Source organism: Acomys russatus, chromosome 14, assembly GCF_903995435.1.
Source record: "Acomys russatus chromosome 14, mAcoRus1.1, whole genome shotgun sequence".
Lineage (NCBI taxonomy): Eukaryota > Metazoa > Chordata > Mammalia > Rodentia > Muridae > Acomys > Acomys russatus.
The window spans coordinates 16,699,360-16,720,637 of record NC_067150.1 but is presented as its reverse complement, the minus strand read 5'-3'; the positions used below and the strand labels follow the sequence as shown (position 1 = coordinate 16,720,637).

At 44.1% G+C, this 21,278-nt stretch overlaps 2 protein-coding genes across 5 annotated transcripts in view; both read right to left on the bottom strand.

Moving 5' to 3' along the window:
* The window catches only part of Matcap2 (microtubule associated tyrosine carboxypeptidase 2), a 31,720-nt gene extending 19,041 nt beyond the window's left edge, over positions 1-12,679 (bottom strand). For 2 of the 3 annotated variants that reach the window (XM_051156072.1, XM_051156074.1), the window contains exons 1-2: positions 12,579-12,679; positions 2,666-3,360 (exon numbers count right to left, since the gene is read on the bottom strand). In XM_051156072.1, the coding sequence (XP_051012029.1) occupies positions 2,666-3,360; positions 12,579-12,603 (720 nt within the window). In that variant the 5' untranslated portion in view covers positions 12,604-12,679. The remainder of the gene's footprint in view (positions 1-2,665; positions 3,361-12,578) is intronic. The other variant, XM_051156073.1, reaches the window with a different exon arrangement.
* Positions 1-21,278, bottom strand: part of Prkcsh (protein kinase C substrate 80K-H) — an 827,425-nt gene that overhangs the window by 480,812 nt on the left and 325,335 nt on the right. The gene's annotated exons all lie outside the window — the stretch shown is intronic.

The following is a 21,278-nucleotide window of genomic DNA, read 5'->3' as shown; positions in this document are numbered from 1 at the left end:
TTTGATGAGAAGACAAAGATTGTGAAAAATCTGTGTTCTGCTAACAGACCTGCATTTGGTTTACTTGCTGATTTTGTTTCTGCTTAGTAATCTGGAAATCTGATCATCAGAAGCCACTTCCAGTCACGCGCTAACAAACTAACCTCTTGTCTCAAGTGCAGGGTCACTCAGTGGAAACCTACTTATAATGGGGACACTGACACACAAGGCAGCAACAGTTAGGAGGCCTGCTTTCCCAGTAAGGCCCCATGACTTGGCAGTGTGATAGGAGGTGTGTCATTCTACCTTCCCCAGCTTGGTCTGGTCACTCGAAACATGGACATGCATGCCCTTGCCCTACTTACCTTACAGAACTGCTGTAAGGACAAATGGACACAGGAGCCCATGCTCTGTAATATATTTCCCAGGTCACTGCACAGTAATGAACTGAGCAGAAGGTCTAGCCTTTAATTTTAGAATTCAGGGTAAATGTTTTGCCCACTAAGTTTTTTTTTTTTTATTAGAGGCAGTGTCTTTCCTACCTTGCTATTATCAAACCCCAATACTCCATTTCCTTTCTTTTCAGAGAATTGCAAAAATCTAAGAATTTTCTCCTTAATTCTGAATAACTTCTCATATTCCTAGACTCAACAGACCATTTTATCTTAAACAGTCTTTGTGTATGTGTGTGGGGAGCAGGGGGCATGTTCAGATAGCGTCTCATGTAGCCCAGGCTGGCTGTGAGCTATGTAGCCAAGGATGACTTTGAACTTTTGGTTGTCCTGTCTCTAACTCCCAAGTACTAGGAATATAGGCACTGTACCCTTAAACCCAGTTTAAAAAAAAATACAGCAAGGGCACAGAGAGATGACTCGGAGGTTAAGAACACTGGTGGCCCTTGCAGAGGATCCTGGCTTGATTCCCAGCACTTCTATGGCAACTCACAACTATCTGTGACTCCAAGAGCACCAAGCACACACTTGATGCAGACATACAAGCAGGCAAAATGCTCACATATAGAATAAATTTTTTAAAAACCTGGCAGTATTAGGGAATAAACCTGGGACCTCATACACTCTAGACAAGAGCACTAGCACCAAACTACAGCTTTGACTATGAACTTGACACAGGCTAGAGCTGTGTGAGAGAAACTTCCTAGATTAGATTGTCCTGTTAACTGTCTATGGAGGACTGCCTTGATTGTCAACTGATGTAGGGGAGCTTAGCCCACCGTGTGTGGCATCATTTTCTGGACAGGTAGACCTGGACTGTATAAAAAGCCAGGTAAGCATGTCCCGGCCCATGAGTGAGCCATCAAGAGCACATGGTGGCTCACAACCATCTATAATGAGATCTGGTGTCCTCTTCTAGCATGCCGGCACACATGGGGGCAGAATACTGTGTAAATAATACATAAAATCTTAAAAAAAAAAAAAAAAAAAAAAAAGCATTTCCCATGGTTTCTGCTATACTCCCTTAGCTGTGTGTTCCTGGTCAGAGTAATGCTTCACCGAGCTCCAAGCAGCCCTGCCTTCCCTCAGTGACGCCCAAACCCACAAGCCAAGATAAACTTCCTCCTCCCTTCTGCTCCTTCTGGTCACAGCAACAGCAATGAAGCTGGAGCAGCAGCCTGGCCGGCTCAGACTGGAGAGCTTTCTGCCTCAGCCTCCTGAGTGCTGGGGTGACTGCACATATAACCTCAAAGGCTGTCTTCAGCCCCCAGGGGAGGTAAATCAATAATATTTTCACAATTATAAAATTAAAATTTATGGGACGGGGCAGTGGTAGTGTATGCCTTTAATCCCAGCACTCGGGAGGCAGAGGCAGGTGAGTCACCGTGAATTCAAGGCCTGCCTAATCTACAAAATGAGTCTAGGACAGTCAAGATAACAACACAGAGATACCTTGTCTTGAAAAACCAAAAAACAAAAAAAAGCTGTATAAACTAGGTATGATAGCACACTGCTGTAATCCCAGGCTTTAGATTTATTTATCTTTAAGCTCTATGTGGGGTGGCACATACATGCATGGATGGGAGATGATCAGAGGACAACTTGCTGGAGTCAGTTCTTTCCTGCTAATCTCGTGGGTCTTGGGATTGACTGATCTGAGGTCCTTAGGCTTGGTGGAAGGAGCCTTCCCCTGCTGAGCCATCTCACCAGCGTAATCCTAGCCACTGGGAAGTGGAAGCAGGGAGATGCAGAGTTCTATGCTCTCCTCAGCCACGCTCTGTGAGGTTGGCCTGGGTTTACTAGACCCTGTCTCTAGTGCCGTCACAAAGCAATGTCGCATGTGCAAGGCCCCGGGTTTGACCTCCCGTACCCCAAGGGAAAAAAGCTGACTATGAAGACACAAAACAGCGCAGTCTACCTAACCCTTATCTGTGGCCTAGCTACTGAGCTACAAGTTCATAGTCCCAAGTCAAAGCATTGGATAGTGTCTTCTAGTCAGAGGACACAGGGCAGAGTCTGTCGATTTTGATATCCGCAACATAGTTCCCACAGATGTGACCCAAAACACTCACCTGCAAAGCTGTTATCACGTACCCCACCATCCCTGGGCGGGGGGGGGGGGGGGGGGCGGTTGACTACGGAGGACATCAAGGCATCTCCTTTTGCTTACACAGTGGTAGATAATCGCTTTAGCTACATAGCAATGAACTACTACTACAGAAGTGCTATTTTACCTGCTTAAGAAAGCGGTCAGAGGCGTTGCTGTGTTTGGCTAACACACCTGGCAGTGCGGGATTGGCATACTCAAACTGAGGGTTGTAGGTGTAGTCTGACTTGAAGAACCGCAGCTTCTCCTTCTCCAGGTTGGTGGGCTTTATAGCGGTGAGTATGCAAAGCTTCTTCCCAGAAGGGTCTTCTCCTTTCTCAAAGCTTCTGCACAGCTGCAGCTGCAGCTTTGGCTTCGGAACAGGGGTCAGACAGCGGCGCCTGACCTTGCTTTTTGGTTTAGGTGGCAGTGCTATGCCGTTCCCTGAAACAGAGATATCACGGGTAAACTTTATAGGACTTGGTACTGAACTAGTGACAAAACCAGCAGGCTGCCTCTCCAGGCAGTACCAAGAAGCACTGCTTGTCACAGGCACCAGGGCTGTCATCCTGTTAGGATCTTTGCTACAAGAGGAACCAGGAGATTTGCTGGGCTTTCTACGGCGTTTGGAGCAGGCAGAGGAACACTGCTTTTGTGTGTGGTGCTTTCTCTCCTCCTTGCTCTGTAGTAGAACATTGTAACTACTGGTCCCAGTTGTGAAAGTGTCCTTGAGAACTCCAGAGGACAAATTCGAAAAGCTTCTTTTGCTGTCAGTGGTCAGTGCCTCTTCTGCATTTAGAACAGACTTCTTAGCAAACTCATGCTCAGGCCAGTGAAGCTTTTCTGTGATAATAAAACCAAAACAAACAAACAAACAGAGACGCCAGATGAAGCAAGCTGCTTGTTAAGTGGAAACTTGACTGTGTAATATCAAAGCACCATCTATCCTGACCATGGTGGCATAGCCTTTAATCCCAGCACTCAGGAGGCATTGGCAGGCAGATCTCTTTAAGTTCGAGGCCAGCTTGGTCTACAAAGTGAGTTACAGGACAGCAGGGGCTGTTACACAGAGAAACTCTGTCTTCAGAGAGGGGAAAGCAAGCACCAACCAAGATACTTTTGAACTTAACACAAAGAACCATGGGTAAAGAAAGGAAGAGCGCTGGAGTGCCCCCTCCACCTGCCACCTCAGAACTCAGGAGACTGAAGCAAAAGGACTGCCTGGGGTCTGAGTACCAGTGAGTACCAGTGAGAACCAGCGAGAACCAGTGAGTACCAGTGAGTACCAGCAAGACCTTATTTTAAAACAAACTGCAGCTGGGCATGGTGACCAGAGACTTTAATCCTAGCACTTGGGAGGCAGAGGCAGGCGGATCGCTCTGAGTTCGAGGCCAGCCTGGTCTACAAAGCGAGTCCAGGACAGCCAAGGCTACATAGAGAAACCCTGTCTCGAAAAACAAACAAACAAAAAAAACCAACAACAAAAAAAATCAAAGGGTTAACTAATTTATTTTATTTACTCATAAATTACCAGGGACCTCCAAAATAATATTTTTTTCCTATTTCAAAACCTATTAAGGCAGGGTGTGGTGACACACAAGTTTAACCCTAGAATCAGAGGCAGAGCCAGGTGGATCTCTGTAAATTCAAGATCGGCCTAATCTACATAGTGAGCTCCAGGTCAGCCAGGACCATATCGAGAAACTCTGTCTAAACAAAACCCAAAACCTTATCATATGTCAGAGTACCTTTTACATAGCCCGAGGATGCAGGTGTACCCTACCTTACCACGCATGGGTGAAGCCCTGGATTCAGTGCCCCCTGCACCAACTGTGTTGCAGCACACTTGGGAAGGAAGTGGAGGCAGCAGGACCATTCGTTCAAGGATATCTTACGTGACACAGTGTTTGAGACCAGCTTAGGCCACAAAAACAAATACTAAAAAAACTAAGCCGAGTAAATGGTGGCACACACCTTTAATCCCACACTCAGAGGCAGAGGCAGGAGGATTGCTGTGAGTTCCAGGCCAGCCTGGTTTACAAAGCACAGGACAGTCAAGGCTACACAGAGAAAGCCTGTCTCAAAATAAATAAATAAATAAGCCCCTTACCCTCCCTTGAGGGGTTCACACCCACATGTGAGTGTGTCTACTTCCACTCCCAGGTCTCCACTTTGAGAAGCCCAGCCCTACCAGTGCTTTCTTGGGTGTATCCTGCTTCCTTGAGTGCCTCCCTTACCTTTGTTTTTTGTTGTTGTTTTTTAGGTTTTTCCAAGACAGGGTTTCTCTGTGTAATAGCCCTTGACTGTCCTAGACTTGCTTGCTTTGTAGACCAGATTGCCCTGAACTCACAGCAATCCACCTGCCTCTGCCTCCTGAGTGAGTGTGGGGGACTAAAGGCATGTGCCACCATGCCCGGCTTCTTATCCTTGTTTTTACACCTATACCAAAATATATTTAGCCCACTCTTTGCGGGGTGCACCTGGGAGGAGTAGGAGGGAGAAGTTGGAAGTGCATATGATAGTTAACATGTATGGAATTGCAAAGAATAAACAAAAGACATTCTCTTAAAAACAATAATCCTGATTTCAAAAATAAAACCACTGCCAAAATTTTCATGGAGTAGGAAGTAGGGGAAAGGGTACCTGACAGAACTCCGCTCCTCAGGAGTCCTGGCATTTCAGTTCACTTGTTAGTGTCTACTGGAGGCCTAGTTCCATCTGTGCTACAGTTTCCCAGTGATGATGAGGCCAATCTTGCCAAATGCTGGACAGTCCACACCATCCAGCAAAGTGGGCCACCTGGCAGTCCTGTGTGAAACTCCTCTAAGATGTGTAGAATTAATTTCCCAGTCGCACTAATCCTATTTCAGTTATATTAAATGGTATAGAACCCGAGTTGTTTATAGTGGTTCATATATTTAATCACAGTACTTGGAAGGCTGAGGTAGTACTCTTGTGAATTAAAAATGAGCCAAACTACAGAACAAGATTCTGTTTCAAAAAACACACACAGGGCCTGGCAGTGGTGGCACATGCCATTAATCCCAGCACTTGGGAGGCAGAGGCAGGTGGATCTCTTTGAGTTCAAGGCTGCCTGGTCTACAAAGTGAGTCCAGGACAGCCAAGGCTAACACAAGGAGACCTTGTCTGAAAAAAAAAAACCAAACCTGCCCCCCTGACTAGTATTACTTCATTAAAATTATTTCTCAGCACTAGCACTCTGGTAAATATGCTGAACTTGCCAACGTAACAAAAGCTTCATATGTATCTAGAGCAGGAGAAAAGGACACTCAGGTTCTCGGCTTCATCCCCAGCTCTTTCAATGACGCTCTGTCATCAAAGCCGTCAGGGGCGCTTGTTCCTGTCTAAGAGCATGGAGAAGGGACGCTGCGCAGTAACAAGTGTTTCACTGCTGGGGATGGGTTAGGTGTCTAAAGAACAACAAGAGGAGGGTGACGAGCAAAACCTGGAAAAATACCAGTCAGCAGACTCTGGCCTACAAAACGGCACTTCTCTCTTTTCTTTTTGTTTTTCTATTCTGGGTCTATCTTCCTTCATTTCTTGTTTTCAGCTCAGCATTTTGTTGCTTTGGTTTCAACGTGTCTTTCTGTGTGTATTTGAGTGAATGTAGGCCACATCTGTACAGTTATCCTCAAATGCCAGAAGAGATGTTTGGATCTCTCAGAACTATTGTTCCTGGTATTTGTGAGTACATGGATATTGGATTTCTGGTCCTCTAAAAAGCAGCAGGCACTCTTACCTGCTGAGCCATACACACACACACACACACACACACACACACACACACACACACTTTTTGTTTTTAATCAAGGCCTCCCTGTGTCCCCCTGGTTGTCCCTTCACAGACAAAGCTGGCCTAGAACTCAGAGATCTGCTTCTGAGTTCTGAGTTTTGAACCTGTGATCTTGTACATACTAAGTGGCTAGCTGCTCTGCCTCTTAGCTATGCTCCTAGCCAAATGAAAATTTCATGATGCACTAATACTTATAAAACCTGACAACTTGCGTAAATGTTGCAATAGGATCCGTGACTGCAAACAGAAGTGTAAAACAGAACACAAAAATCCCATAATGTCCAAAGATAAACTTTAATGTTATCAAGACTTCCCCACTTAAGCGCAAATGATATCTATTAATAGTAGAAAGGACGTATTAATTTATCAGAATTCTAGAGTATTTTGCAATGAAAATGAAACTGAGGTTACAAGTGACAATGTTGAGGAACATCAGATAATGTTGAGTAATTAATAATGGGATCAAAGGAGAACATGATTCTATTCATGTGTAGTTCAGGACAGCAAAACTAGCCTAGGTTTCTGTGTTTTGCTGGTAATCGCAGCATTTAGGGGAGGCGGAGACGAGAGGCCAGCCTGGGCTACACCATGAGTGCCAAGCCAATCTGGGTGAGAAAGAGACCCTATCTAAAACACAACATCCTCTGCAGGTTTTGTTTCATCAGTCCTGTTTACTGACTGAATTGGGATCTTGGCACCTTTCTTTTGCTCTTACTGTCTGTCATTCTTTTTGTTTGTTTGTTTGTTTGTTTTGTTTTTGTTTGTTTGGTTTTAGGTTTTTTTTTTTTGAGACAGAGTTTCTTTGTGTAGCCTTGGGTCCACCTAGCTCTTATTGTCATTCTTTGTTTTGTTTTGGTTTTGGTTTTTTGAGACAGGGTTTCTCAGTGTAGCCTTGACTGTCCTGGACTCACTTTGTAGACCAGGCTGGCCTTGAACTCACAGTGATCCTCCTGTCTCTGCCTCCTGAGTGCTGGGATTAAAGGCGTGCGCCACCATGTCCGCCCTTATTGTCATTCTTATGTGTTTAGCTTCTAACATTATGTGGTTACTCAATGAGAATCACTAGAGAATTTTCTGCAGTGTTCTCTTATTGATAGACCAGTCTGCTCAGTCTCAAAGCCTTACAGAAAACAACAAATTTCATGCAGCCAAATTCTCTACTGTTTCTTCTCAAGTATTTCTTTCCCTGGGCTACCTCCCTGTTTCCCTTTTCATAAGCGTGGGGGGTGGGGTGGGGTAGAAGGGGGTAGGGGTTTGTCTGCATGAGCAAAACCAGGTGTAAGCAATTGTACACTACGAAGAGCTCAGAGTTTTGTTGTTGGGAAAGGAAACTGCAAACATGGAAATTACAATCAAGGTGTCAGGAGTGTCTGGTAGGAAGTGAAAACTGTTCTAAAAGCTGCTTTTTGAATTGAGAAATAAGTACCTACTACCAAACAGCCCACGAGGAGTACCTAGGGAGAGAGCGATGAGCTGATGAGAGTCGGGAGGTCAGGGGATGGGAAAGGAAAAGAAAAAGCTTATGCTTGCTATCAACAGGGTGCCGCTGAAGCACTCTCAGCAGGGAGGATGAGATGCATGCTAAGCATGGTGGTTCACACGTGTAACTAGGGCTTGGGAGGCAAAGGCAGGAGAAGCTCCTCTAATTTGAGGCCAACATGGACTAAACAGTGAGGCTCTGTTTCTTTTTTTTTTTTTTTTTTTTTTTTGGTTTTTCGAGACAGGGTTTCTCTGTGTAGCCTTGGCCATCCTGGACTCACTTTGTAGACCAGGCTGGCCTTGAACTCACAGCGATCCGAGTGCGAGGCTCTGTTTCTAAAAACCGAAAGAAAATCAAGAATAGTTGGCTCAGGCTATTCCTAGAACTCTGGAAGCTGAGGCAGGCAGATCTCACAAAACAAAACTAGAAGCAAAAAGCAATAAAATAAAATAAAATAAAATAAAAATAAAAAGAGTAAAATATAACATGAAGTCCTGGGCTCCTAGGATTGTAGGTGTGAGCCACCATGCAAGGATTCTGCAGGTTTTGTGTTTTGAGACTGGATCTCACAGATCCCAGGCTGGCCTCAAAGTGCAGCTGAGGATGACTGTGAACTCCTGATCTTCCAAATCTTAGACTGTAGTTGCAGCCACCATGCTGAGCCGTTGCCTGGGGCCCTATGGGAAAGAACCTTATCCTAGGAAGGTGTGGCTCCTCACAAGATTCTGGAGACAGGGTATCTTTGAGTCCTTATCAGTCACAGCTACAAAGCAAGGCAGTGTATCTAGAAGAAATGAGACAGAGAAGAGAGACAAAGAAAGGGAGAGAGAGAAGGGGAGATAAAAAGGTTACAAGAGGTGAGCTAGGTATGCTGTTGCAACCTGTAATCCGCAAGGCTCAGGATGCTAAGGCAAGAGGCCATTCTGTGCTAAGTAGAAGGACACAGGGAAGCAAGAAACAAAGGATCAAGGGAGGGAGGGGAGGAGGAGCAAGAGAGGAAAGAAGGTAAACCTTTTCTGATTTGATACCATTTCCAAGCAACACACATCTTTTCTATAGCTTCCTCTTCTGTGTCATCTTACCAGTCTAATCCGCGTTTTCACTAGGAAGTCATATACAGATCATAGTCCATTGTGACTAAGTCAAGAGTGGCGACCAGAGAAACTGCTTCGGTTTTGAAATGTGAAATATAAATGCCACGTTAACTCTCTGTTTATAGCTTTTCTTTCCCACTTGAACTTCTGATCCCCCTACTCCACATTCTGTGTGGAAGGCTCTTAAGTGTGCACCACCACCCTGGGTTATATGGTGCTGGCTACCAGAACCAGGGTCGCTTGCACACAAGGCAAGCACTCTCTCAACTGAGCCACATCTCCAGCACCCCAGCCCTTTACATTTATTTTGGAATAGGCTCTCAATAAATTACCCAGGAAGATCTTGAACTTGCCATCTTTCTGATACAGCTTCTCATGTAGCTGGGATTACCAGCCTGTGCCACCAGATTAGCCTATTTATTGCTTTTCAAAGAAGAAAAGGGAATGTATTCTCATCAGTATTCTTATCACAATTAAGTTCTTCTGCTAAAGGGAAGAGAATGACCCCCTGACCACCTGAGCACCGAGTCAGCCATGAAGAAGACAGAGGACAACAACACACTCGTGTTCACTGTGGACGTCAAGGCTAACAAGCACCAGGTCAAACAGGCCGTGAAGAAACTCTATGACATTGATGTGGCCAAAGCCAACGCCCTGGTAAGGCCTGATGGAGAGAAGGCGTATGTTTGACCGGCTCCTGGTCATGATGCTCTGGATGTTGCCAACAAGATTGGGATCATCTAAACTGAGTCCAGTTGGCTAATTCTAAATATACACTTTTTTCACCATTTAAAAAAAAAAAAAAAAGGACGAGAATGAGCATCCAAGACACCATGCTAAGTGAGGGAAGTCGGGATAGTACAGGGTATGTTTCCAGCTGCAATCTCTTCACAAAGGTTTTAGTTGTCCCATTTGATTGATATTTCAGCAAAAAGTATGGATTAAAGCAGAGTCTGCATAATAATAATAATAATAATAATAATAATAATAATAATAATAAAATCGCTTTGTACAATGGTGGATGTGTAAGAATACCAGAGACAAAAGTCTTCCTAAGGCTTGTGTTTCACTGCTAAATTACCTAAATCAGAAAATGCAAGACTAAGTCAACACTCTGAGTTCAAATCCAGCTTGGTCTGCAGAGTGAGCTCCAGGACAGCCAGGGATACACATGGGGGAAAAAAGAAAGAAAGAAAGAAAGAAAGAAAGAAAGAAAGAAAGAAAGAAAGAAAAGGAAAGAAAGTGTAAGACCAAGTTGGTCTGGTGCTTGTACTGGACTATCGACTAAATTATGGGGAACGAACTGATCCAACAAAGGTAAGTCTTGTGTTTAAAAAGAATCCATCCTCAAACTCCTGTCTCTACATACTCAGGCAATTCACTGTGTTGCAGACTATCAACATACCTATTCTCTAATAGTATATTTTAATCATACACTATGCTGATCATGCACTATTAATCATATACTATGCTAATCATACATTATAATAATATTAATCATATTCTCACTGCAATGACTTTAGGTTTGAGGGAGATTATTTTAATAGGTGTAATTTCTTTTTTTTTTTTCTTTTTTTTTTTTAGTAGTGTAATTTCTAAACCCAGTGACTCACACAGTGACAGAATCTATTTTCTTCAAGGCAATGTTTTCAACTGGATGAAAGGAAGAGTATTTTGCCACCCACAGGACATTTTTGGTTGTCACAATTCTCTGTGTGTAAAAAACAGTCGCTTACAATAAAGAATCAATTCCTCCACTACTGAATTGCTGAACTTGAGAGGCCTTGGTCTGCATTATAAGGAGGACTGGCATTTGAAGTTAAGGAACGTGGTTTTCTGATATTCCCTGGGCTTAGGGTGTTGTTCTTGTTGTTCTGTCAACACAGGGCTTCTCTGTGTTATCTCGGCTGCCCTGAATTCACTCTGTAGACCAGGCTGGCCTCCAACTCATAGAGATCCACCTGCCTCTGCCTCTCAAGTGTTGCGATTACAGGTGTGCACCACCATGCCTGGCTCGATAGCTCCTGTTTTAAACCTAGTTTATGGTAAGCAAGTACTCTATCAGTCCCATTATGACATCCTCAAGCACGTATTATCATTGAGACTTGCTTATGTATTTGGCCCTGACTTCTGCCCTGACTTCTGCCAGGATTGATATTTTAAAGTAACTTTTGACTTTCGTATTGTTTGGGGTTTTTGTTTGTACATTTTTGGAGACAGGGTATCACTGGCTGTCCTGGAACTTGTTGTGTAGACCAGGCTGACTTTAAACCCATAAAATTTGTCCTGCATCTGCCTCGGATATTCTGTTTTAAGATGAAAGAGTAATATCTATACCAAATCACAACTTAAAAAAGCCTAATGCCAACTTAAGTGCTCTCTAAGATACTGGCATTTATAAATGTATATTTTCTGTCAACATAACAGTGGGGTAAATTGTAGGAATGTACAAAAATCAGTTCTGTGTTTTATAACATCAAACAGCAAATAGTATAAAACAATTAAGATCAAAAAATATTTTTACTGAAAAATAACTTAGTTTTTGTTTTTGTTTTTTTTTTCAAGACAGGGTTTCTCTGTGTAGCCTTGGCCATCCTGGACTCACTTTGTAGACCAGACTGGCCTCGAACTCACAGCGATCTGCCTGCCTCTGCCTCCCGAGTGCTGGGATTAAAGGCATGCGCCACCACGCCCGGCTCATAACTTAGTTTTTCAATTTAAAAAACTCTGCTGCAACATACAATGACATGAGTTTCAAAGTACCATAACGAAAACTATTACTTTGTATGCTAATTTAAAAAAATCTAGGCCAGGCACGGTGGCACACACCTGTAATCCCAGCACTTGGGAGGAGAGGCAGGCAGATCTCTGTGAGTTTGAGGCCAGCCAGGTCTACAGATTGAGCTCCAGGGCAGCCAGGACAGAGAAGCCCTGTTTCGAAAAACAAAAAACAAAGCAAAACAAAACAAAAAAATCTTAGCTAGTGATGTCCATAATCTCAGCACTCGGGAGACCAAGGCAGGAGGGTCATGAGTTCAAGGCCAGACCCTGTCTCAAGACAATTCTGAAAATTGGTCTACTGGGTACTGCAATACCCTGAAGCCAAAAGATCTAGTCTTTTTTTTAAACTTCAGTTTGGGAATTAGCTGTTTCCCTTAACTCTGTTGTTTTGGTATCTGCCCTACAGAAATGTTTTCATGCAGAATCAAACGCTGGTAAAACGGTCCAGGAACTGTCTAATATTATTAAAGATTTAAAGATGGCTAATATGCATATCTACTTAAAAATGGAAAGGCAACTAAACTTAACAACCTTGTATCTAAACACCTATTCTTAATTACACCAATTCAAAATGTTTAAGAATAAACGCATACAAAACACACAGAACATACACGGAAATGTAGAGATGGGTTTCCCATAGCTAATGTTTGTCTGGACATTCTAAAAGATACAACCACCTTACTACACACCTGAAATGCTCTGAAATCAGACTGAACTCTAGATTACACTCTGTAGAGTGCACAGCTCCTCGTGCCCGCGGCTAGTGCCTGAAGCAGGGAAAGGAGAGCGCTCCCTTTCCTCTGCGAGACTGCTCCAGGTCCACCGAGTCCAGACCCCAAAGCTCTCCGCCCGCAGCAGCCGCGCCACCTGGACCAAGCCAGCCTGCACTCACCAGTCACACGAATAGACTCCAGCATTGCCCCACAGAGACCGAGGCCGAGGCCGGCGGGCCTGGCGGCGAAGACTCCCGGAAGGTAGCTCCGGACCAGCCGGGACAGGCCGGCAGCGCTGAGCGGAAGACAACGTCTGACACAGCGGCTGGAAGATGTACTGAGGATTCCACCTGGCCTCAGCGCTGAGAACCCGCCACGGTGACGTCATTGCAATCCCGTTGCTATGAGACGCTGCAGCCTTTTATGCTCACTCGGCGATACCAAACAAACACGCTAGCCGTTGGAGGCGCTCGTGCAACAGATACCCTGCTCGCAAGGAGAGAAACGAACTACAACTCCCAGCGTGCCTAGCGCGAACCCGTGCAAAGAGTGGGGTCCACAGCCGCTTGGGCGTCTCAGAGGAATAGTCCGTTTGCAATTAATAAACAAATTTGAATTTAAAAGTTGCGGGGCGGGGGGGGGGGGTCTGTATAAGGCTCAAGGGGCCTTAGTTTCGTGCTGGCAATGAGAAACAGAAATGGTGATATTTCCGTCTGGCGCGGTGGCACACACCTGTGATCTTGAGTTCGAGGCCAGCCTGGTCTACAAAATGAGTCCAGGACAGACAGTGAAGGCTACACAGAGAAACCCTGCCTTGGAAAGAAAAGACAGACAGATGAGAGAGGGGGGGAGGGGGCTGGTGATATTTGTTTTAGCTGAGTAGTGCAAATGTAGTACCCAGGCACAAGCTACACAGAGAAACCCTGTGAAAGAAAGAAAGGAAGGAAGGAAGAAAGAAAGAAAATGGTGATATTTCTTAGTTTTAGCTAAGTAATGTAAATGTAGTGCCCTGACCTTTCAGCTAATTTACATGGTATGAAACAAGACAATTTTAGATTGAACTAGTTTAAACAAAAAGTAGACGGCTAGGGCTGGAGAGATGGCTCAGAGGTTTAGAGCACTGTCTGGTCTTCCAGAGGTCCTGAGTTCAATTCCCACAACCACATGGTAGCTTTTGAAAAACAAAACAAAACAAACAAAAAACTAATCTCAGTGGACATCTTGGGTTTTCAAGACACGGTTTCTCTATACAGCCTTTGCTGTCCTGGACTCACTTTGTAGACCAGGCTGGCCTTGAACTCACAGCGATCCGCCTGCCTCTGCCTCCCGAGTGCTGGGTTACAGGCGTGCGCCACCACGCCCGGCTACGAGAAGAATATTTAATACTGCAGAGTGCAGAGTGTCTTTAACATCTTCAACACTGTTTTACATTTGTGTGTGTGTGCGTGTGTGTGCGCGCGCATGTGTGTGTGTGCGCGTGCACAGGCGTGCACTTGTGTGTAGAGGTCAGAGGACAACTTGTAGGAGTCCATTCTCTCCTTCCACAAATGTGCTCTGGGACTCAAGCTGAGATCTGCCAGGCTTGGTGGTTGGTGCCTTTGCCTGCTGAGCCATCTCTCCAGCCTGCATCATCCACATTTTTCAGGGTTTTGTTTTTGTTTTTCTTTGTTTGTTTTGTAATTGTCAATGCTGAGAACAACATTTTACAAAAGCATATGGTACAAAAATCACAAAAGTATACTTAGGGAATTTCAGAATGTCAGAAATTCTGCCCTATTCCCAAGACAAAGTTCATTTCAATTAAAAAATAAAACTCAAGTAAGCACATTTTTGGCAGGGACTGTGGTGGTCGTGACATGAGGTTTCATGTAGCCAAGGTTGACTGAGCACTCACTATACAGAGCTGAGGAGAACTTTGAACTCCTGACCCTTCTCGCTCCTCAGCCACTCAAGTGCTGGGACTACAGGAGTGTACCACCACACATGGCTAAAACAACAATTGTACTTAAACATTTTCTTTAAAATTAATGTGGTCTTCTAAAAATTTATTTGTGTATATGAATGTTTGCCTTTGTGTGTACCATGTGAGTGCCTGGTCCCCATAGAGACCAGCAGAGGGCATCCATCATCAGAGTCCCTGAAACTGGATTTATGGATGGTTGTGAGTCACTATGATTGTGCTGGGAACTGAACCCAGGTCCTCTGCAAGAGCAGCAAGTGCTCTTAACTACTGAGCCACCTCTTTAGCTCTTCCAACAGGCTGAGCCTGGTAGACTAAGCCTGTGATACCAGCTACCTGGATACAGGGCGAGTACAAGACCAGCTGGGCAAGTTAGTGAGACTCTGTCTCAAAAGAAAAAGTAAGAAGAGGTTGCAGAGCCGGGCGTGGTGGCACACACCTTTAATCCCAGCACTCTAGAGGCAGAGGCAGGTGGGTCTCTCTGAGTTTGAGGCCAGCCTGGTCTACAAAGTGAATCCAGGACAGCCAAGTCTACACAGAGAAACCCTGTCTCGACAAACCAAACCAAACCAAAACCCCCAAGCACTCGAAGACAATCCGATGTAAAGGTACTTACATGCTGAGGGGTGACAGCGGAAGACTATTAAACGCCTTTGTTTCCATAATGATCACTGCATCCTGCTTCCCTAAGAGCAGACAACCTTATATACGATTAAAAACACTGCCGCTCTAAACATCAAATCATCCGGAATCCCAGCTGAGGTCTTTCAGGTAGCATTCATTAGTGCATACAATCTAAAGTACACAGGCTTTGTGTTCAGAGCCAAGCTGCAGCGCCATCAGCTGGTGCAATGCCAGTGCTACGAGAAATGCTCTGGGTTCAACACATTTGATCTGAAGTCAACACTTGATGATTCCATGTCCAGGAATGTTTCACTGTTGGAAACAATTTTCACAACCCCACACTCAGTTACATGATGCCATGTGGAGGCTCAACCCTCAGTTTCTAGATGTGCCTTGTAGTTTCACCCTGACTCGAATCTACTCTCAAGCCCAGAGGCCAGAGCAGCCCCTCTGATGTGAGGTCATGCCACTCTGCTGCCTACTCCTGCAAGGTCCTTTATGACCTAGCTCTGGTCAGTTTTGATGTCATCGCCTTCTGTGCCCTCAGTCTCCTAGAGACCCACTGGCAGCTTGCTGCTGCTCAGTGGTGATGCAAACTGTTACCACAAGGCCTTTGTCATTGGTGACTTTTCCTACTTGGAATGCTTGTCCTCCAAACAGCTACAAACTCCCTCCTTCAGTTCACTCAGGTCTTGATGCAAATGTCACTCTTCTATTTGGCTTTTCTATCCACACAGCTTAAAATCCCTCTTCATATTTCATACCCCTTTCTCTGCTCTATTTTCCATTAGCATCACTTGTGCTATGCTTTTCAGGATTTCTTCCCTATTGTGTATCCATTGATAGCACATGCAATGTTTTCTCTTTAGTGCTATAGAGATTAAACCTATGGCCTCACAGATAAGCACACTGATCTTTTTATGTTCATTTCATTTCTGCACTCTCTGCGTCAAGAACAGTACCTAGGAGCCAGGCACGGTGGCGCATGCCTTGAATCCCAGCCCTAGGGAGGCAGAGGCAGGCAGATCGCTGTGAGTTCGAGGCCAGCCTGGTCTACAGAGTGAGTCCAGAACGGCTAAGACTATACAGGGAAATCTTGTCTCAAAAAAATCCAATCAAAACAAAAACAACCCTCCCCAAAAAAACCCAGTACCTAGGGAGTGGGGAGCTGGAGAGATGGCTCAGTAGTTAAGAGCACGTGTTGCTCTTGTAGAGGACCCTGATTTAGTTCCCACACCCACATGCACCTCACAACCATCTGTAACTCTTAGGGGGAGATCTAGTTCTGGTTTCTTGGGCACAGCATGCATGCATGTGGTGCACAAACATATACACAGGTTAAAAAGTAACCCTTACACATGACGTATAAATGGAAAACATTCAAAAGAAAAAAGAAGAGCGCCCATAACATAGTGGGTACTCAATAAATGTGAGTTAACAAGTGAATAGTAGAAAGCTTATGATTTCCAGTGTTAACTCAGAGAAACAGAATGATATCAAATGGGTCTTCAGATGAGTTCATTTGTTGTTGTTTATTTGTGGAGGTTGTTTGCTTGCTTGATTGTTTGTTTGTTTGTTTTGAGACAGGGTTTCTCTGTGTAGCCTTGGCTGTCCGGCACTCAGTTTGTAAACCAGGCTGGCCTTGAACTCACAGAGATACGCCTGCTTCTGCTTCCTGAGTGCTGAGATTACAGGTGTCCAATGCTGAGTTCATGTTTTGGTTCAAGCATTTGCTAAAGGAATTTAATTGCAGTTACTCTTGTGACACACAGGCCTGCATTCTATGAGCATCTTGTTCCACAAACTTCTAGTGTCTACAGTTACTGTAGCTTCAGGGCTTTTTCTCAAAAGGAAAACTTGTGGATACAAGACAGTATTTTGCCTGCTGTCTAGCCTGTTTCCCTTTTACAGTATATTTAACAATTATTCTTTGAAAAAGAAAACAGCCAGGCATGGTAGCACACCTTTAATCCCAGCACTCGGGAGGCAGAGGCAGGCAGATCTCTGAGTTCGAGGCCAGCCTGATCTACAAAGCAAGTTCAGGACAGCACAGCCAAGGCTACACAGAGAAACCCTGTCTTAAAAAAACAAAACAAAACAAACAAACAAAAAACCAAAAGAAAAAAAGAAAGAAAGAAAACAAGGGGGCTGGAGAGATGGCTCAGAGGTTAAGGGCACTGCCTGCCTTTCCAAAGGTCCTGAGTTCAATTCCCAACAACCACATGGTGGCTCACAGCCATTTAGAATGAGATCTGGTGCCCTCTTCTGGTCTGCAGGCACACATGCAGGCAAAACACTGATACGTAATTAATAAATAAATCTTTAAAAAAAAAAAAAAAAGAAAGAAAGAAAGACAGAAAGAAAAAAGAAAGAAAAAGAAAATAAGGAATGACCTAATGGAAATTTGTCAGAACACAGTCCGAGAATGGATTCGTGTGAGAATTCTGAGTGCTTGTGAGAAAACGCCAAGAAAACAAGTCTTGTGACCTCAGTGCCTTTAAAACAGAGTTGTTAATGGAATGTGTGTTTGTGCTCCTTCCAGGGGTAGCAGACAGGAGTGAGTTCACTTCAGCTGTGGTTTTCCATGTTTCTGCCACATGTGGCTTGTCCTGTGATTGGACACCTTACTCATGTGATGCTTCTTAACCCTCAGGGTACAAACTGACTGACGCTCTGAACAAAGCTGGCTACTGCATGAGACTTTAGCCCGCCTCTCCCAGGCTCAGGACACAGACTACAGTGATAAACAGCTTTACAAAGTCACATGACCACAGCTCGTGCAGAGTGTACTCTGAGTGCTTTACAAAGTCACATGACCACAGCTCGTGCAGAGTGTACTCTGAATGCTTTATAAAGTCACATGATCACAGCTCGTGCAGAGTGCACTCTGAGTGCTTTTGCCAGCGCACTTACTCATTGTGTCAATTTTCTTTATATTTCATTAGCTTTTCGGGTTTTCTTTTCCTTTTCTTTCTTTTTTTTTTTTTTTCCTGTTTTTCAAGACAGGTTTTTCTCTGTGTAGCCTTGATTGTCCTGGACTCACTTCGTGACCAGGCTGGCCTCGAACTCACAGTGATCTGATCCCACCTGCCTCTGCCAGGATTAAAGGCGTGTGCAACCACATCCAGCTAGGGAAGATTTTAAATACTGATATGCACTATATATATGACTACATAAATGCAGAGGTATATATTGTACACATATATATACAAATTAGAGTATATATTAAAATTATACCTCCTCTTCAATGATCATCAATCTTAAGGATTTGGAGGTTTGTTTTTTTTTTTTGGGTTTTTTTTTTTTTGAGACAGGGTTTCTCTGTGTAGCCTTGGCTGTCCTGGACTTGTTTTGTAGACCAAGCTGGCCTCGAACTCACAGTGATCTGCCTGCCTCTGCCTCCCAAGTGCTGGCATTAAAAGAGTGCGCTACCACGCCTAGCTCTTACTTCATTCTTATGTCTATTTTTTCCCTGCCAATATTTTTGTCAATATCACCAAAACATTTAAAATTATGTTTTACATGTTCAAGCACTTGCTAACAAATTCATGAACACAAAGCTTTATCTATTCTTAGGCTACAGTGCTGCTGCTGCTGTTCACTGTTCCCAGCTACGCAGCTGCTCATCCTCACTAAGTCTGTGCATCTGCATTGCTAACAGCTAATTCACTCCGTGCCCGCTCGGGGTCTGTACTGGGTACAGCATCTGCAGCTGTCCCGTTCTGCTTTTGAGTCAGCATTGTTTTTATACACTGCCAGGACAAAGAACAATTACATCTTTCTGAAAAACCTTCTTTTATACCTGTTTCTACATGACTAGTTAAGAGGGAGATAAAAGAACTGATTTATCACTCACTCTTCCAGTTTTTCTCCCTTTCTCCATTGTTTTCGGGTTTGTGTGTGTGTGTGTGTTTTTGTTTTGTTTTGTTTTGTTTTTTGTTTTCTCAAGATAGGGTTTCTCTGGCTGTCCTGAGCTCACTTTGTAGATCAGGCTGGCCTTGAACTCACAGAGGTCCCCTTTCCTCTGCCTCCCAGAGTGCTGAGATTACAAAGGTTATGGGGCTGAATAATCAAAATGTATTATATACATTGCATAAATACGTCATCATGAAGGTCCTTATAAATAATTAATATGCTAATAAAAATATTTCAAAAAGGTTGATCAGTGTTTGGGGGAAGAAATCAAATGGTATGGGTAAGTCGCCCAAAGACTCGGCCCATGTGCTACTTAAAGGCAGTAAAGTCTTTAAGAGGCAGGGTCAGTTTCCTGAAGACACCATGCATTTCAGACTTTGGACCCAGCGCCGGCTGAACTGGAACTGACCTGAATGCCCCCTCCCTGAGGTCAAGCTTTTCATGGTACCAGAAGGTAACATGCAAGTTTTCAAAGGAAGGAAGCAAACAACAGTCCTACCCAACTATGACACCAATGAACCACAGTAACCACCAGCATGGCAGGATGGCCTTAAGGGTGCGCTAGTGGCACGTACACCTTGTCAGTAACCAACAACTCTAATTGGACTTGGACCTGCTCAAAAGGAAGGGTGTCATGACTGGAACTGGAAACCTACTACTCAGGGCTAGTGAAGCCATAGATATTGGAGAAAACGCAACAACCACCTCCTTATTAAATCAGCATAATTGCCATATTTGTCCTTATACCCACAGATGAGTATAGTCCTCACCCCTCATTAAGGAAACTTCTCTTTGTAACCGGAACCATTACAGAAAACCACAATCAATCAAAATGCAGAGTTGTGGAGTCTAGTCTAATTGAGCACGTTGTATTTAGAAATACATGAACACAGCTATGCTCACATGTGTATATAATAACAACCTGGAAAAGTAACGTTTCTCTTCCTGGTCAATTGCTGTCTGGGAGGCTTACTGCCTCTGTCTGCTATCCTAGGCCTAGTTCTGTGAGCTTCTAGCTTCCATTCAATCTAACCGAGGCCTAGATGTTTTCAGCCTCTGAGACTTACTGCTTAATAAGCTCACCCTTACTTGTTCTTTCTTACTGAGCTCTGGGCTGGCTGGTTCAACTCAGCTGTTCTGGATCAAACTCCTCTCTCAGCTGACTTATTTAATCTGGCTTCTCTCTCGGCCTGGAATTGCTCTGCTTGGCCTCGTACTAACACAGCAAAGTGCTCTAGTCTTCTGGCTCCTTCTCATTTTCTGGCTAGTTCCGTCTTCACCTGAGTTCTCTCTGCAACCCATCTCTCTATTACTGTCCTAGTAAAACCTGCCTTCTCTGTCTGTAAAACTGCCTCTTAAGTAGCTTCCTTTTCCTCTTTCCTCCTGAGAGTTGGGCAAATCCTATTCTGTCAAATCTTATCTGATTAGTCACCTTTTCTGCATGGTGACGACATTACTTTCAAACATGGGTGTTTGCTTCTTCAAACTAACTTTACCTTTGTTTGGGATTAAAGGCATGTACCACACCTGAATCTAAGCTTTCCTTAGATACTTGCTCTATACCAGGCTGGCCTTGAACTCAGATCTGTTTGCCTCTGTCTCCTGAATTAAAGGTGTGTTTGTATTCCAGCCGGATCACACAGACCTAGAAGACCTTTGGATGTGATCTCTTGCCAGAACAGCCATGTTCTGAATTAACATTCCTCTACAACAACTAAGAAAAAAGAGGCCATAAATTTGAAAGAGAGCAAGAAGTGTGCGTGTGAGGGTTTGGGCCTAGGAAAGGGGAAGTGATGTAATTACATCATCTCAAAATATTCAAAAAGTTGTACTTATCATTCTTGTATGACTGTGTGGTGAGTGGGCATCTCTGTCCTCTGGTGATTACTCACATCAAGAGGTTTGCCCCACAAGCGTGTCTGCTACAGAAGAAGGTCTTCACTAACTATGGAGCCTGCATCTGAGACTGCTGCATTCATTACAGAATGTTACATGTTACATGTGATACATAGTATCGGATTATAGGATTATAACATTTATAAGAAATTATAAGAAATAAACCTCTTTAAAAACCCCTCCGTTTTGGCCAGGCATGGTGGCACATGCCTCTAGTCCTAGCACTTGTGAGGCAGAGGCAGGAGGGTCTCTGTGATCTATACAACCAGGCCCAGGGCAGACAGGAAAATATACAGACTGTGTCTCAAAAATCGATCAAACAAACAAACAGATGAACTTTTGATATTTTGTCATAGCGGAAGGCGAACTAAGGCAACTGGGACGATGCCAGACTGCAAAGTAGGGGAAAGGCGACTGAAACGGATTTTATGGGCTCTGGCATTGAGAAGGGTTAAAGTGAGAGGAGATGAATTTGGACAAGGTA